The sequence below is a fragment of the Macrotis lagotis genome, chromosome 4 (assembly GCF_037893015.1).
Source record: "Macrotis lagotis isolate mMagLag1 chromosome 4, bilby.v1.9.chrom.fasta, whole genome shotgun sequence".
In the NCBI taxonomy this organism is placed as follows: Eukaryota; Metazoa; Chordata; class Mammalia; order Peramelemorphia; family Peramelidae; genus Macrotis; species Macrotis lagotis.
In genome coordinates this window covers 71831842-71850204 of record NC_133661.1, presented here as the reverse complement: position 1 = coordinate 71850204, position 18363 = coordinate 71831842, and the positions used below count along the sequence as shown (strand labels likewise).

The 18363-nt window shown below is 36.3% G+C and overlaps 1 protein-coding gene across 2 annotated transcripts in view; it reads left to right on the top strand.

The window, feature by feature from the left end:
• LOC141521015 (tyrosine-protein phosphatase non-receptor type 20-like) overlaps positions 1-18363 on the top strand; it is a 292732-nt gene that overhangs the window by 23570 nt on the left and 250799 nt on the right. For both annotated transcript variants that reach the window (XM_074233097.1, XM_074233089.1), the window contains exons 4-6: positions 6197-6262; positions 9329-9514; positions 13823-13949. In XM_074233097.1, coding sequence (XP_074089198.1) covers positions 6197-6262; positions 9329-9514; positions 13823-13949 — 379 coding nt within the window. The remainder of the gene's footprint in view (positions 1-6196; positions 6263-9328; positions 9515-13822; positions 13950-18363) is intronic.

Genomic DNA, 18363 nt, shown 5'->3' with positions numbered 1-18363 from the left:
TTCAGTCTATTTTTTTTTTAGGTTTTTGCAAGGCAAATGGGGTTAAGTGGTTTGCCCAAGGCCACACAGCTAGGTAATTATTACGTGTCTGAGACAGGATTTGAACCCAGGTACTCCTGACTCCAGGGCCGGTGCTTTATCCACTACGCCACCTAGCTGCCCCCTAGTCTATTTTTTAAAATACAGAAATAAAATATGGTCAATTTTTAAATGGTTTAAATATTTTACTTTTAGTTTATGGAATAAAGTAAGCTTTTCCATAGTATAGTATAAAAAAGATGATTGCACATGAAACTTTATTCCAACTTGCTGTTCCTTTTGTATATAAATAAATGTTCCTTTAAAATTCTTATTGGATATGGTCATCTTGAAGACTATGTAGTTAAAGACTATGTTTATTATCAAATGGAGAGCTTGGGGAAGCATGTAATAGTGGAAAACTGCATTCAGAGAACTTTGGTTACATCCTCCTCTAACCTTATTTATATGACTGAACAAGTCCCTCAATTTCCGTGACCTTTAGTTTCATCCTCTATAAAATGAGAAAGTTGTTCGACTGAATGGTGCCTAAGCTTCCCTCAAGCTCTGTGATGCTAAATTGGAGAACAAAAGCAAGAGGAATGTCTTGTTTTCAAATGACCCAATGAAAAGGTGATGCAAGCATGACAGCCATCTGGCTCTGTTGATCCTCTTGGCCCTGGGCTTGTGGGAGTGTTGTTCTCTTTAAGGCTTCCCTCTTTGTGTCTCCTGAATTCTCCATGCATTTGTATAAATACCTGCAGTTGAACATGACACAAGTGTTTGCTTTTTAAGATTAAGGACACTCACTGAGTTCATGTCACTGAGTCTTTTCAGGGGCTTATTACCTGATTCTCTTGTGCTCTTACATGGGCATCAGCCATTTCCACAGGATTGTGGGGAATCCTTCTTTCTTATTAACATGGGCTAGTGACCCCTCCTAGATGAGAGCAAAAATGTGTTGATGAAGGTATGACTGGAAGAAGCTTTATGTGCCCTTTTATTGAAACCTTTCCCACACGGAGTCTCTGGCAGATACAGTTTTTGCAGTTCTCAGGGCTCCAGGGAACTGTTTAATATATGACTTCTCCTTGAGCCCTTTAGCTCTACCTCTTCAGCAGGGACATGGTTGATTCCCTTTGCAGAGGTGAGGCTCAGCTCTGCCTCACCTGCTTGCCCCTCACCACAAGTCCATGGACAGATATGCATGTAAGATATGTAAGAAAACTCCTATATGGAAATCTTAACTTAGGAATTAGGTAAATTAGCATCCATATTATCTTTATATTTTTAAAAAAGTCTTGGCTTTAGAAAATGATTCCTATAATTAAATCTTGAAGGTTTCTAGTGTGTTTAAATCTGTGCTTGTAAATCATTAATTACTTGGCAGGGAAGCTTAAGACTAAAGTACCCAGACTTGGAATGGATCCTGGAGATAATATAATAATAATAACTAGCATTTATCTAGTACTTTAATGTTTATAAAGTGTTTTATATATATATATATATTAACCTAGTTCATCTTCACAATAACCTTAGTGATATAGATAGTTATTACCTTGGTTTTTAATATATATATATATTACGCCTAGTTTATATATATTACTCCTAGTCTACACACACACACACACACACACACACATACACACATACACACACACACACACACACATACATATATGAGGAAACTGAGGTTGAGAGTGCCCAGAATCAGTTACAAGTTTTTGAGGGAAGATTTAATGTCTTCCTGATCCCAAGTCTAAAATTCTATTCATTGTGTCACTCAGCTTCCTCTCTCTCAATGGCTTTCTTGACATCATTAGATCTGTCTAGTATCAATCATTTATTTAAAAAAGCAAAGAGAAATGCTCAGATGAGGAGTTAATAAGGGCAGTTAATGAAGAGGAGAATGCTCTGTTGCAAGGCTACCTTCAACCAATGAATATGTTTGAGAGGATGTGACTGCCTTCCTTTCATAGTTTATACATTTCTACTTTTGAACTCAGACTGCAGAATAGGATTTATAATATTAACTCTTTTGTTCAGGATCACTCTGACTTAAGCATTCAATTTGATTGTCCAATGGATTCACTCAAGAACTGAGACATCTTGCCTCCAGAAAATTTGCAGAGTAGAGAGAATTTTGTAGTGACTAGCATAGAGTACAATATGTTTGTTTGTTTTTTTTTTTGCCACAACCAATTGTTACTTAAGTTTAAAGTGCAAACAGTGCTCCTTCCTAGAAGAGAGGTAGAAGGGTCCACAAACATGCTCTGTCTTAGAGGGGAATGATTTATTACTTTCATGGACTTGGTGGTGACTCAATTTGAAAGGGAACTCGCTCCCTCCCCTCTTCCCTGCTGTCCTCTAACAAGGAGCCATCCAGTCTTTTATTAAAGAATCCTGGAGACATGGAACCCACTGCCTCCAGAGGCATCCCATTCTCTCCATTTTTGACAGTTCTCATTGTTAAAAAGCATTTCCAGACTTCATAAATTTGCCTCTTTGCAACTTCCATTTATTGCTTGTTCCTAGTTCTTTTCTCTGGGCTCAAGTAGATTATCTCTTTTCTCTTGCTCCTATCAACCTTTCAAATACTTGAAGACCTATCATCCCTCCTCCTGCCCCTTCCCTGCAATTTTCCTTTCTTCTGACTAAATTGTTCCTTCCAACAATCCTTAGGTGCTATGATTTAGAGAAATAATCCCATCACTGTTCAGTTTATCAATGTTTTCTCTAACACATAATACTCAGAAATGAACATTATATAGTCTGATCAAGGTAGAATACAGTCTGATCTTGTCCTTCTCGCTCTGAATGCCCTGCCTCTCCATGTAGTCAGATATCACATTTGCTTTTTGGGCTGCCATATCATATTATTGACATATACTGAGTTTACAATCCACTGAAATCCTTCAATCCTTTTTTTCTTTCTGAGACAAACTGGCATTTAGCAATGCCTACATTGCCTTATACTTGTGAAGTTGATTTTTAATCTAAGTGTAAGATGTTTACAGTTACCCCTTTTGAATGTCATATTAATACATTTAGCCAGTGCTCCAAGTTTTGAGAATTTGGCTCTTGACGCTGTCATCCAATATGTTAGCTATTCTTCTTGGCTTTGTGACATTTGCAACTTTAATAAACATGCCAATTATGCCTTTATCTAAGCCACTGGTGAAAATGCTAAGCAGCACAAGGTCAAACTCAGATCCCTAGTACTTTTCAGATAGACTTTTATCATTTTTAGCCTACCCACCTTGGATGACCACCTTTCCAAAATGTTCACAGATTCAAGGATTGGGTCCCAAGTTGTTGGCTGTTATTTGTAAGATTCTATGCCTACTCTGTGAGCGGTACTCCTAAACAAAAAAAGAGGTCATAAGCTCCTACTAATGTACTTTTTATTAGCATGATTATCTCTTACCAAAATAATTTGCTAAAATGGAATAGAAGAGCAGTAGTTCCAAAACATCTCTTATAATGGAATTGTGATTCATTTTCCTAAAAATGTACAGAATCCATGAAAAAAGTGGGTTCAAGCTCATAAAGTTAAATGTTAGTGAGGCAAAAACAAGGGGAACACAATTGGTCAGTGCAATTTAAGTCTTTTTCCCCCTTTTCTTCTGGCTCAACTCTGAACTTCCAAAGTTTACTTTCTTGAGTCCACAATTGATTCTTTTCTATAATGCTAGAGGTCTCACTGCTATAAGAAGTTCTTGGACTTAGGCTATTGTTTCTTTATATTCATGTCTTTCCAGAACACATGCCTCCATTGCATCAACTGTGATTTAAACAGAGGCAATATGGAATAGTAGATAAGGATATTGAACTTAGAGTCTGGAAGACTTGGGTTCAATTCATTCCTTGGATTCAGCTATACAGTCTGAGCAAGTTACTTAACTCTTTTGGTGTGGGACCATGTTATGTTGAAAAAATTCATATTTTCTGCTTTTATTTGTTATTTAGTTATTTTAGCTTCATTTATATGGTAGCTACGAAGAAATTAATATAAATTACACCTATAATTGATCCCTTTTGAAAAATGTATTTTGGCCCAAATTTGGCTCAAAATATTTGGCACTGTAATGAAAGGAAAAAAAAAGTCAGCACTGAGACACAGTTTCCTCATCTGTGGATCAGACCTCTATAGTCTTTTCCAGCTTTAAGTTTAATTCTATGAATTCTTTTAAGTTGACTCTCTAACTGTTGGAGGAGATGTCTCCTTCTGGGTACATAGATAGCTTTGTTTCCTGATACCACAACTGGTGGGAGAGGAGAGAAAATATCCCACTAAGCAAAAAAGTTGGGTTCTTCTCCTGCTGCTGTCTTTTCTACTGTTGTCAACTTTCCAGCTCTGACTGTCTCCTACACTTAGTATTTAAAAACCCTCAGGGAGCATGGCTAATTTTTAGCCCAAAAAAGTTGACATTGCCCTTCTGGCTCAATCAGAGAATTATAATTTTAGCATATTAATACCATATCTTCTATAGTAATCACTTGTATCCACTGAGATCAGGGATGGTAGTGGTGGAGACAAATGAAATTTGTCTTTCTAGTTGTTCATCAACCATCTTTTTAATGATTTGAGGTAGAATTCACTAGGCAAGTTGGAGACAAGGACATTGGCCTAAAATTTGCAAACTATTTCTTCCCTCTTTGGAAAATTGACACATTTGTCCTCTTTTAATTTTGAATACCTCTCCTGTTTTTTACAGTCTTTCAGATTTTTTTTTTGACAATGGCTTAGAAGTTCCAAAGACACCTATCTCAATATCTGAAGATACAATTCATGTGGGCAAGAAATCTTTAGTTATCAATGACAATTAAGATACACATTTATTGCCTGTTTTTTTCCCACTTGGGTATAAACTCCTTATAAACTTTCTGCTCTATCAATTCTATTGCAAGATTTATTCTTTCTGGTAGAAAAAACCCAAACAAAATAAGTATTAGTTGCTTTTCTCTCTCTCTCTATTATTGTTATCCCATTTCTCCTAAATAGCTATTTTTTCCCTTCTATGATTTTCCATTCTCAATATAGCTAAACCAAACCAAACCAAACCAAAACCTACCTTTTATTGTTCCTCACTTCTTTCACCAATGTTAGCTTATTCTGGGAACTGACTTTCCTCCCACTATTTTTACATGTACTTTTATTTGTTCTCTTTTCCATTGTTTTGTTTTCATATTCTATGTACTTTTAGGTGTTTAATAGACTCTTTTCCTAATTCCTCTCTTTTTTCTCCCTCCCTTCCTTCCTTCCTTCCATCCTTCTTCATGACTATTCTTAGATGTGGGTTGGACTAGAGGTCCTCTGATGTACCAACATTGAAATATTGTGATTTTGTGATTTACCATTTTCAGGGCCTTATTAGTCAGTAAGTTTTGGGTTCAGATCCCACCTCTGACACTAGCTATCCTATTATGAACAAATCATTTTAATCTTTCTGAACCAAATTTTCCTCTTCTGAAAAAATTTAATTATAATATCCTTATAGGTAGGTTGCAAAGATATAGAAAGATGGTAGAAGCAAAGAATTTTTTTTTAGGTTTTTGCAAGGCAATGGGGTTAAGTGACTTGCCCAAGGCCACACAGCTAGGTAATTATTAAGTGTCTAAGGTCAGATTTGAACTCAGGTGCTCCTGACTCCAGGGCCGGTGCTCTACCCACTGTGCCACCTAGCCACCCCTAGAACCAAAGAATTTTACAAATTTGGCAGCACTACTTAAATGTTATCCATGATTGCTGTCCTTCCATTTTGGTGTTCAATTGCCTCTTCTCTTTTTCTCCTGTCACTGCATTTAATTCATAGAATCTAGGACCTTAACTTCTATTAATTCTACTGCATTTCCTCTGTCAATTATTTCCTAATAATCTTGTATATGATTTGCTTTGTATAAGTTTGTTTGAGTGTTTGAAAACATTGTAAGCCTCTTGAGGGCAGGGAATATCTTTGTTTCTTTTTGTATCCTCAGTGCTTAGTACATAGCAGATGTTTAATAAATGTTGATTGATTTTAAGATGAAACATCTAGTCAATTGTGATATTAATATTCCATCTTATTGTGCTTTCAAACGAAGCTTCCCCAGTGGAAACAGAATTGTGTTCAATCTAGAACAGTTATGTGATACACCGGTTGTCAGAATTCTGATTGTCTATCTCTCTTTCTGACAGGTGCATGTTTACTCCTTAGGAATGACTCTGTGCTGGTCAGCAGAATTTCGTGTTCTACCGAACCAGGTCTGTAATCAAAGTAATAACAATCCTGTTAAGGGTCTTTTTTGCCAGTGCATTTGTTTGCACTGATTGAAAGTGCCTCATAGGGGGCGGCTAGGTGGCATAGTGGATAAAGTACCAGCCTTGGAGTCAAGAGTACCTGGGTTCAAATCTGGTCTCAGACACTTAATAATTACCTAGCTGTGTGGCCTTGGGCAAACCACTTAGCCCCATTTGCCTTGCAAAAACCTAAAAAAAAAGAAAGTGCCTCATGAGAGGAAAGAGCTGTCTGAAGCATTTTTCTGAACTGAAAATATAGCTTCATAGCAAGCACCCAAACAAATATGAAGTGACAGCCATGATATTGAGCCCTTGTCCATGGGATCATTCAGTAGCATTATTATGACCTGAGATAAGAATTCAAGGCTGATATTCTTCAGTAAGAGAAGCTTGTGCTGAAGAAATATCTAAAATAGACTTTTGACATGGGTGAGTAAGAATAAAAATCTTATCCTTGCTCTGAATTTGAAGACTTTGCTGTATTCCTCTGTGCAGCACCAAAGATTTCCCAGATCTATTGGTAAATAATGAATATCATGAAATGCCAAGGGTCTTTGAAAAAAAAATATGGTTGAATGCACATCATATCTGTATCTCAGTATTCTCACTTTCCTTTAAGCTTCAACTCAGATTTTACTTCTCTGAAGAAGCTTCCTCAGATCCCTCCAGATGTTGGTGATTTTCCCTACCCCTATTTTCCTTGTCACATATTTATTTCCATGTTGTCTCCCATCACCTTTTTTTTTTTTGTAAGATTGTAGGTTCACTGAGAACAGGAGCTGTTTTTTTAAATCAAAAAACTGTCTTTATAAAATCCCTTATTTCATTGAAGATACAACTCAAGTATCCCTTCCAAAGAAAGCCTTTACTGATCCACCAATGGCTGGTACTCTCCTTTCTTAGCTTGTATGTAACTATTTGGAACTCAATTTATATTTATTTTGTATGTAGGTACATGTTTTCTTTTCTTTCCCTGCCCTCTTTTATATTCCTTAGAATATTGGTTCCTTGAAAGTAAAGACTATTTAATTTTGTCCTTTTATCTCTTGTACAGTGCATAATATATAGTAGTTACTTAATAAATGTTTGATCCATTGATTGTTATTCACAACATGAAGCATAATGCTTTTTAGCTAGTGTATTCATCTATAAATGTCTGTTTAATTGATTAAATAAATAATACTGTGTATTTACTAAAGTTTCAGTAGATATTTTCTGACTTTTGAGTAATTAATAACTGTGCTTGTGAAAGTTGTTCCATTCACTTTTTCTATTTCTAACTGTTACTGCATCAAAAGGTTCAGATGATGCTACTACAACCATGTATGTCTGCATGGTCTAATAAGTGATTTGTTAATTATTTAGTCAATGTAGGCAACCAGTGCTGAAGTATCAGATGTGTAGCAGATTTTAGTGACTTTCTGTTCTGGTTTCACTTGTTCATTGTGGTTCATGGAACTAGGTCTGATTATGTCTATCTTCACAGATTTTCCCTGGAAGGAACAAAGTGTCAAGAAGTTCCTTAAAGGGAGATATTTATGACTAGTTGCCATTTCCACAGGGTAAAAGGTTACCTCATTCTTATTTTAAATAAGAAATCATAGGGAGAATAAAAGCTCTATATTAGACCACAATTAGAATTCTTTCTAGGGGAGAAAGAGCCAGCTGTTTTCAATGTACAAGGGCGTGAAATAGCCTTATGGTACTTACCATTTTATTAAGTCACAGAAAGGCAGTAAAAATAGAAATGATTGACTCTTTGAATCCTTATTGTGTTGTTATTAAATTTAAGTACAATGACAAATAATTTGCATGTTTTTAGGGCAATACAAATGTTGGAACTCTTCTGGGATATAAAAAAATCTTGTTTTTGCTTACAAATCACTTCTTCTTGTCTCCCCCCTGCCAATATATCCCTAATAGTCTTCCTTAAAAAAATCCTCCATTAAAGCAAAACTGAGTGATAGACTCCATTCGACTGTCCGTTGGTTGCTCCTATTTTGCAACCAAGGTTCACTATTTTTCTCTCAAGAGGAAGGAAGTGTTTTCTAGTTAATCAATCATCTGGAACCAATTCAAAAATAGTTTTTACATACACACAGAGTATGTGACTTAGCCATTTGGAGATTCAATGCTGAGAGATGATTAATCTAATATGGATGTTTAGAAGGTTGAATTATCCAGATTGCCTTCTGTCTACTGATTTCAGTTATCTCAATGACTGAATTAGATTAACCATTCTGCATGGTATGGTCCTACCAGGAAATCTATTGACTTTTATTGATGAATGCTTCAGTAATTTACCAGAGTCAGAGATTTAAATGCTAACTTACAACTAGGAAGGAGCATGGAGTCTTACTGGTGGAGAATTTGACTATTGCTTCATGTGTTGCTTTATATATAGAGGACTAAAGTACAAAGTAATAGAAGCACCTTTTGGTAATTCTTGCTTGTTGTGTGGGATGCTTTTTTCAAAGGAAAATTCCTGTTTACTGATAAGATCCTCAGGAAGGAGCTTGGAATGTAATTTAAATGGTAATGCTGAGGTGGAATTCTCAGTAGAGGATTTTGCTTCTATCTTTCTGCCTCATCACAAAGATCTAGGCAAATGTTTCTAGAGTCTTAATGTCTCCTGGCTCTGGATGATGATACTACCCAGAAGCATGTCAGAAGGCATATCTGCAAACATTTCTTTATGTTTATTTTCTTTAATGTGGACTGAAATCTGTGCTGATGATTTCATGTGTAGTCCAGGCAAAGAAAGGCTTTTGTGACCTTGGTGTGTGAAGGACATTCCAGGTTAAAAAAAATAATGTATCCAAAAGAATTGATATTTAAGAGATTTCCTAGACTCTGGATTATTATAGTCATGCATCTTGCTTCCCTTCTTAAACTAGAAAGAATAGTACTGTATCAATTCTCATCTAAATAAGAACATTATTTTTTATTAGCTCCTTGTAATAAACCTTTGATAAAGTATTTATTTCAGGAGCTTCTCTCAGAATTTTTCATGTTGTATTTTTCCTTTAGCCTCTTCAACTGAGTGAACCACTGCATTCCATTTTGCTAATGATGTGTGAAGATCTGCCTCAGAAACGTGCTTCCCTTCCATTCATCTTGAAGGCTTGTTATGTCCATCAAAAAGAAGTGGCTATATCTCTGACACACCTCCGTATAAAAAGATTGGTCAGCTTTGTTCTGGGAAGCATTAGGGAGGTTTGTATTCAGCCTTGGGGGACTACACATTTCTGGAATGGCCATTTATCATTGGAGCTTTGGAAGCTAGTCATTTATACAAAGGAGGAAACTTAATAAAATGGTAGTCTCTGATAATAGAATGTTAGAGTAAAGAGATATTATAAAATACATTTTTCATTTGACAAATGAGGCAACTAAGGCTCAGAGGGTGAAGTACTTCATCTATGGTCACACAGCAAATTAATGTCAGATGCATTACTTATGAGAACTGATGATTTTTTGCTTATTATGGACAAAGTCTCTAGTACTAGAATCTCTGCTGACCTAGTGTTGTTATATATGTTAATACCTTGTATAAAGACAGACTTGATATACTTAGCAAATTTTCAGATGCTACAAAGTCAGGAGGGAAAACTAACCATGTTGGATACTGATTCAGAATCCAAAATAATCTTGACAGCATGGAAAGTTGATTTTTTAAAAAAATGAAATTTAATAGGGAGAAATGGAACAACTTACACTTAGGTTAAAAAAATTTCACAAGAACATGGGGAGGGAGGTGTGGCTAGTCAGCAGTTCATCTGAAAAAGATTGGAGGGTTTAATGGAATTCCTTTCTGAAATGAGTCAACAATGTGTTATGGTAGCTGAGAAAGCACAAGTTGACTTAGGGTTTCATTAAAAGAGGCAGAGTGGAAGGTGATGGTCCTATTGAACTCTATTCAAGTCTGTCATGTTCAGTTTTGAGATCCATAATTTTGAGATGACATTGGTAAGTAAGATGAAGTGTTTAGAAAAGAGGTGGTCCAGAGGTGGCTAGGTGGTATAGTGGATAGAGCACTGGCCCTAGAGTCAGGAGTACCTGAGCTCAAATCCGGCCTCAGACATTTAATAATTACCTAGCTGTGTGGGCTTGGGCAAGCCACTTAACCCCATTGCCTTGCAAAAAAAACCCCTAAAAAAAAAGAAAAGGGGTGGTCCAAAGTGATGAGAGTACTGCAGACTTGCGGGACCTGTTGAGGGATCTAGGGATGTTTAGCCTGTGCAAGATAAATTGTAATGGGAACAGTGATCATTGTCTTCATTCACTTGAATGAATCTAATGTGGAAAAGGGATCAATTATCCTGCTTTGCATGGCTTTAATGATGTTTGTCCTTTCTTGAAGAAAACCTTGACGTCAGGGAGGCATTGCCAAGACAAGTAAATGAATTGGATTTGAATGAGGAGGGGCTGTGCTAAGTCACCAGTCTCACTTTCTCCTCCAGAGCCATCTGGGTCCAGCAGCCAGATATGAATCAGGATGATTGGAGATGACCCTGGATATGAGGCAATCAGGGTTAAATGACTTGCCCAAGGTCACATAGCTAGTTGGTTGGTTGGTTGGTTCTTGTCCTTCCTTATCAAAGAAGACCAAAATGACATCACTATGTTTGAGACAATTACAGTGTGTCCAATTGTGGTTGATCAGATCAATGCGAGCTCAAAATGCTCTACCACAGGTTGGACACAGATAGTCCATGTGAACATGGAGTGAGTACTCTAAACTTGAGTATGTCCCATAAAGGGGATAGATCAATAGGTGGAAATTGCAAAGAGGCAGGCTTATGTTGAATGTGAGAAACAAATTTCTAATCAGTTAAGAATAATCCAAAGTGGAATGAGTTGCTTCACGAGGAAGTATGATCCCCTTTTTGGATATTTTCAAACAAAGGATTGATATTAAAGAGAGGGTCCTTGTTTAGTGATGAATCTGCTTGGTGGACACTGAGACCCTTTCCAACTGTGAGTTACTTTGAACCTTGGCTAAACCCTATGTTTTTTAACTTTGTATTTCATTCATCTTCCTCAACTCCATTTTGCCTCCTTATTAGCACATCTTTTAATTAATTTTTTTATTTAAGGCAATGAGGTTAAGTGACTTGCCCAAGGTCACACAGCTAGGTAATCATGTCTGAGGTCAGATATGAACTCAGGTCCTCCTGACTCCCAGGCCAGTGCTCTATCCACTGCACCACCTAGCTGCCCGTAGCACATTTTAAAAAAAGTTCTATATGCCACATGACACATAAAGACTTGGGAGAAAATCTGGGTATTTGTGTTACCCTTGGAAAGTAATCTTTGTGAATTCAACATACAGATTACTTATTTGTAAAATAATGGCATTGGTCTCAAAAACCTCTAATGTTCTTTCCAGCTTCAAATCTATGATTCTAGAGTCTTTTTTTTTTCACATTTAGATGTGTTCCCATTATTTGCCTCTCCTCCCTCTGTACCTACTGAATCCTTCAATGCATCAAAGAAAAATATTTTGGCAAAACTAACCAATGTGGCAATTGTTTCGGATGATGTAATCCTATTTTCTGCATCCATAGTTACCCAACTTTTTACTGAAAGGAAGGAGGCACTGCACAATTTTTTTTATCAGAGGCTCTTAAATATTGCAGTTCTTATTTCCACAGTATTTAATTCTCTATCAAAGAGAAGAAATACTTCACTCTCTACTGAAATTATTTTACTTCTGGGATTGAATTTATCTACTGTTTAATATTTACACAGCAACACTTGTGGGTTAGGAGAAGCAGAATTTATTAAATTTAGTAACTGCTTTCTTTAGTGGCAATGAAGGAGAGTCTGGATCAAGAGAAAAGGAAAGCTTGGGATGAGCCATGAGGCTCTCTGAACTCCCTTGTGCCCTCTTAGTATTCAGTACTCTCTCAGATCTAGAATTATGTGAATTTGGATTGTCCAGGATTTTAGGATCCAAGATTTTAAACTCATCAAACCTAACCCCTTAATTTTAAAGATGAAGAATCTCAGGCTGAGGGATGGTAAGATGCTTGCCCTTGGTGGTTAAACAGTGAGTAAGTAACTGAGGTGAGATTCAAACTTAGAGTTTTCTGGCTCCAAGTCCAACATTCTCTTTACCATATCATTATGTGGGTTCTCATATCTGTCTCCCCAGAGATGCAAAATTTTGGCAAATTCAGTGACTGATTTTCCCAGATACCATTTATTCAGTACCAGAATTTTTACTTACTTTAAAATCAGAGATTTTAGAGTCATAGGACCTGGGTTCATATCTTATCTCTGGCACTTATAACCTGTATGACCTTGGGTAAGTTGAGGAAATTGAACTTGATGGTTTCAAAGGTTTCTTCTAGGTCTAAATAGATCCTTTAATCCCATGATTTACTATGGGAAATAGTGATTGGGAGGATGTCCTGACTTTTGAAGTTGACATTAAGGAGAGTAGTTAGCACACTCCTATACCAGTGTGTAACATGATAGAGCCATTTTGTGAGACAAACTCATAAAACACCAGAATCTCCAAAACCTGGAATTGGAAAGTACCTCAGAAGTCATCAAGTCCAACCTGAACCCAAATAGAAACCTTTTCTATGATGATATAGTGGGAAAATGACTAAATTTGACATCAGAGATTTAGAGTTGTGGACTAGCCCTACAAATTATTAACTATGTCAGCTTGGTTGGACCACTTGAGCTCTCTAGGACTGAAGGTCTTCACCAATAAAATGAAGAGGTTGAATTGTAAGCCCACTGAATTAACTGCCTACTCCAAACCTATGATCTTTAGTGGTCATCTAGTTTCTGCTAGGTTGGAGGGACCTTGGGTCTGAGTCACTGTGGAAGTTTCTAAGTAATTTTCTTCCATTGTCTTCAAGCAGCTGGGAAGGCTGCCCTAGGACAATTATTAGGGATTAGAGAATCTGCTAGAGGATTTCAGAAGTATGAAGAAAAGATTTTGTGAAACTTCACTGCCCCTCCCCCCTTAATTTTTATACTTTCCTGATCTCAAAAGGAAGAAAGTAGACTCCTTAATTGAAATAAAGTAACATAAAATCATTGAGTATATTGACACTGCCCATGATGGATAGTTCTGTGACCTATGACATTTTATTTATGGAACTGTACTCTGATTTTCTTGGTTCTCTGCTCATTCATCACTCAATGTTTATTTCATTTTAGACTAGAAATGAAGAGAATGATCTATGGAATTCACTGGACTCTCCATCAATTATTTAATCTGTTTCTAATAAGTCAAACTAAGTATCAAGAACCAAAAGACAAGGTTGATTGTAAATGTAATTCCTCTTCTATAAGGAATGCATTAGTGATAATTACCTAGAAGACTTGTGTATTTTTAAACCATTTTGGTTTAAGAAGTCAGGCAAACAATCCTTGTTAAAGGCATTAATTGTTCTGCCCTTAATGTAAGGAACAGAGAACTTTGTACAAATTTAGTTTGACAGCTCAGCCTATAGTCTCTGGACTGTGAACACTAATTTGCAATGCAATTGATCCTAGATGGAGCAGATTATTGTTGAAGAAAGCAAATTTGTGAAACAGAATAGAAGTTACATGATAAGGAGGAGATCCCATCAGAATCAAAGTGAATTCTCCCTGGTGTCCACCCAGAAGACCTTGAATCCAGGTATAATAGTTGAGCATTTATAATATCCCCAAAATCATATTGCTTCTATTTCTATTTCCTGTGAATAGTGTAAAAATCAATGCTACTCTTTTGATAAGAAGAAAACATTTAAATGCATGTGTATCTATCTTCAGGTTCACTTTTAGATAGATCCAGGTCTGTTTGAAGATTGGCTGACCTTTCCAACAATAAATTGAGCTTCTCAAAGCAATATGAGCATCTTCAAACACTGAGAAAAGTTGAATCTAGAAAAATAAATTAACTTAAAATTTTTTTAAATTTATAAGGACAAGTACAAAACAAGTCACTTTCAGATAGGTCATCTATTCCTCCATTTTTTCTATATTCCAGACAAAATCCCCACTTATCTATTGCCTGTACATTATATCCTCTGCTCTGTGACTGTCTGCTCTGCCTGGAATGATCTTCTTTTTCACCTAGGTCTTCTCGATCCTCTGGCTCCATAAAAACTCAATTTATGGGCCACCTCCAATATGAACCCCTCACTAATTATATCTTCTCGTTATATTTATTGTGTGTGTGTGTGTATGATAATTCTTTGGTGTGAATTTTGCATTTACTTCTCTCCATACATGTTGCTGTCCCCTAGAGCAGAGGTTCTTGACCTTTACTGTGTGATGGAGCCCTTTGACTGTCTGCTGTAGCCTATGAACTCCTTCTCAGAATAATATTTAAATGAATAAAATAAAGCATGTAGGAATAGAGAGGAAACACATTATATTAAAACACATTTATTATAATAGTTTTTAAAACCCATTTCATGGGTCCTGGTTTAAGAAGCCCTGTCCTAGTTTGATGTAATTTCCTTGAAGTAAGGATCTGTTTTGTTTCCCTATAAAATACATTGTTGATATTTTATAAATGCTTGTGGAAGGAAGGAAAGAATGAAAGAAAGAAAGAAAGAAAGAAAGAAAGAAAGAAAGAAAGGAGGAAGGAAGGAAGGAAGGAAAGTATAAGAAGGGAGGATAGAAGGAAGGAAGCAAGGAACAAATGCAGGAATGAAGAAATGAATGTAGGAACAAAATGAATGAAGGAAAGAAAGAAAAAACTCACTTTTACGTGAATTATGAGTGACAACTCAAAGTATTCTGTATTAACAGTTGGAGGCATTGTGGCTGATCAAGATCCTTCTATATTTTAGTTGAAGTTTTTCAGATCTTAGGGCAACTATCTAGTCTCAGGAACTAACTATGTGATCCTGGGCAAGTCACTTAACCCTGTTTGCCTCGGTTTCCTCAAATGTAAAATGATCTGGAGAAGGAAATGACAAACCACTCTTGTATCTGTCTAGAAAACCTCAAAGAAGGTCATGAAGAGTCATACATGACTGAAAAAGACTGAACAGGAACAGCTTTTCAGGTTTTCCAATAGCTTAAAAGATTACCTATTGATCAATCTTCCAGTGAAGATTTCTAAATTTTGCTAGATTTGTCCTCAGACAACAGATCTATGATTATGACCAGGCCCTTGCACAAAGCTTTTTCAAGTTGGCAAGACCTTTTAGTGTTTGGAATTTTCTGGCATAGCCTCAGAGCTACTTCCATGCCATTAGGAGCATGTTAGTGGAAGATCAATGTGTTAAAAGCAGAAATTAATTCATAGTTTTTGTTGCAGTCAGCAGTAGTGGCTAGTATACTGATTTAATAACTTTTTAACTAAATGCTTTTCGACATAATAAAATTATTTTTAAAATTACTTTTATACCTTTTGGGGAGCAAAATTTCTTTTGGAATAGGAGTACTTTTCTAGCTCTTCTTTTTATTCATTATTCTTCTTCCCCTCCCTCCCCCTGTATTTCTTTTCCATTCCTTAGAAAAATGAGAACCAGACATGATGTACTATTGTATTAAGGTAAATCCTATCTATATTTTATAATTTTATAATTTGGCAAAAATTTTGTTAGGAAGCATCCCAGGACAATTTCTACATTGCTGAGGCAAAAGGAATGTTTCAAGAATTTTAGGATAATGAAGGACTGTACTTTTATGTTTTGGTTGATGGGATAGGATCTTCTTGATGGCTAAAATACTATTAGTCGACAGAGAATTCCAGGAATCTTTCAGGGGATTGAAATGACCCAAATTGTGTTTCTGAGACAACATCTTTGATTCTGTCCAGTAGTGTATGCATGAATGGTAAATTCAGAAACAGGGCCATGTGTGAACAAGGGCCATGGCTCTGGATTGTTATTCTTTGAAAGGAGGGCTTACTTGATTCACTGATGAATTGAAACATCATTCACCCCAAAACCATTAACAGAAAATAGTGAATAGTCCTCAGATTCCTGAGAAAAACAGCAGGCAATGGAGGTAATCTTTCAGAAATAGCTATAAAATGCTAGATAAATGTGAGTTATTATTATTATTACCTGTTAGCTCCACACATTCAGCAGAGATTCAAATACCAGGGGGAAAATCAGTTCTGGGAAATCAGGAGATAAGATTATTTATTCCCTTAACACAATTTGAAGCACTGACAGTACCCACTAGACACTGGACAGAATCTGGGCTGATTCATAGGGCTGCTAGGACCCCTGGGACCTCTCCCTCCTTCCTCTTCTAAATCAAGATCCTGTTCACAATTCACTTTATGCAGACAGCCTTCCCAGACTGAATGAATGAGATGAGATCTTATACTTTCTTTAAATTTCTGTCCACTTGTACTTTTTATCAAATTCAGGTATAATAAATATACTTTTTAAAAATTTCAGTACCAAGGGAAAGAGACAATCAAATGAATCAGAAACAAAAACAAAAATATAAGAAAATCTTAAAAGTAGGGTCAATATTATTAAATAGACTGATGTTGATATCCTTTTGTCTTTCCACTCATGTCATTATTTCTGGTTCAGACTCTCATCTCCTCTTTTAGGTTATTATAATATTTTACTCTTCTTCCTCTTCCTCCCTGTTTCCCATCTCTCTTTTCTTTAATCCATCTTCTAAAATAACCTACTTAAAGAAGTAGATTACTCTCTTACTCTAGAATCTTTAGTGCTTCTTAGATAAAATATAAATTCCTTTTTGGGGGCATTTAGAGCCCTTCACAGTTTGGCTCCAGTTTATTCTAGAACGTACTTCATAGTATAGACAAGTGGTAAAATGGTAGAATGGACCCGGAGTCAAAAAGATCTAAGTTCAAACCTAGTTTTATACACTTACTCTGGGTGAGTTATTTAACCTCTGATGGTCTCAATTTTTTCCTCTGTGAAATGGAGATAATTACATTTTCCTCTCAGGAACCCTCATAAAAATATATAGGTTGCTACTATGAGAATAAATTACCCCCATTTCCAAATGTGTAAATTGAGACTCAGTCTTGCCCAGGGTCTTGAAGATAGGACAAGATGGAAGCAGAATTCAAAAGAGCTCTTTCCTGATTCTTGGCTGCATCTCTGCTTTGTGATGCTATAATGCTGATATAAACAATATATGTACAGGAGACAAAGACTAAATCACAAATGCTTCTGTAGAATGCTAAACATACTGTAGATGACTTCTAAAAACCATCCTATCCTGTATTATTCTTCCTTTCTTTTGTTTATTATTTTTTGTCCTGCAATAGCCTGTAAGTTTGCTGAGGTGAAGACTGCTTTCTAGTCCACATATCAATAAATCCATTGTACTAAATGCTAGATAAATGTGAGTTTACATCAAGTCTCTGAAGAAGGAAATGGCAAACCACTACAGTAACTTTGCCAAGAAAATCCTAAATGAGGTCTGAAGAGTTGGATATGACTGAAAAGTAACTAAACAAATAAGTTCTGGGAATATAAAAATACAAGCAAAGAGAAAGACAATCCTTGTCCTCAAAGAGCTTGCATTCTAATTGAGAAAGATGACACATAAGAAAAATCTATAAAAGGGAAGGAGGAAAATGGTAACTAGGGTGGCATAATAGAGAAGTTCAGAGTGTGAGAAACAGAGCTCTGAAGGAAATGTAAAGAAGATGTTTGTCCTGGGCAATTCCATTAAAATGGAGGTTCCAGAAGGAACTGACCTTAAATCAGTTTAGCACTCCTCACACTTGTGTGAACTATAAGTGCTCAACAGGTACAGCAGAAAATCACTAAATTATTGGTTGAAATTAAACAACTAAAGTTTAGTTCACTTGTTTGTCCACAAAGAATTTGCAATGGTTCATGATATTTTAAAGAAAACAAATATTTAGATTTGAGAGGAAACCTAATTCAACCTTCTATCTAATGTAAGAATCCCTTCTACCACATTTTTTTAGGTTTTTGCAAGGCAAATGGGGTTAAGTGGCTTGCCCAAGGCCACACAGCTAGGTAATTATTAAGTGTCTGAGACCGGATTTGAACCCAGGTACTCCTGACTCCAGGGCCGGTGCTTTATCCACTGTGCCACCTAGCCACCCCTCTACCACATTTTTA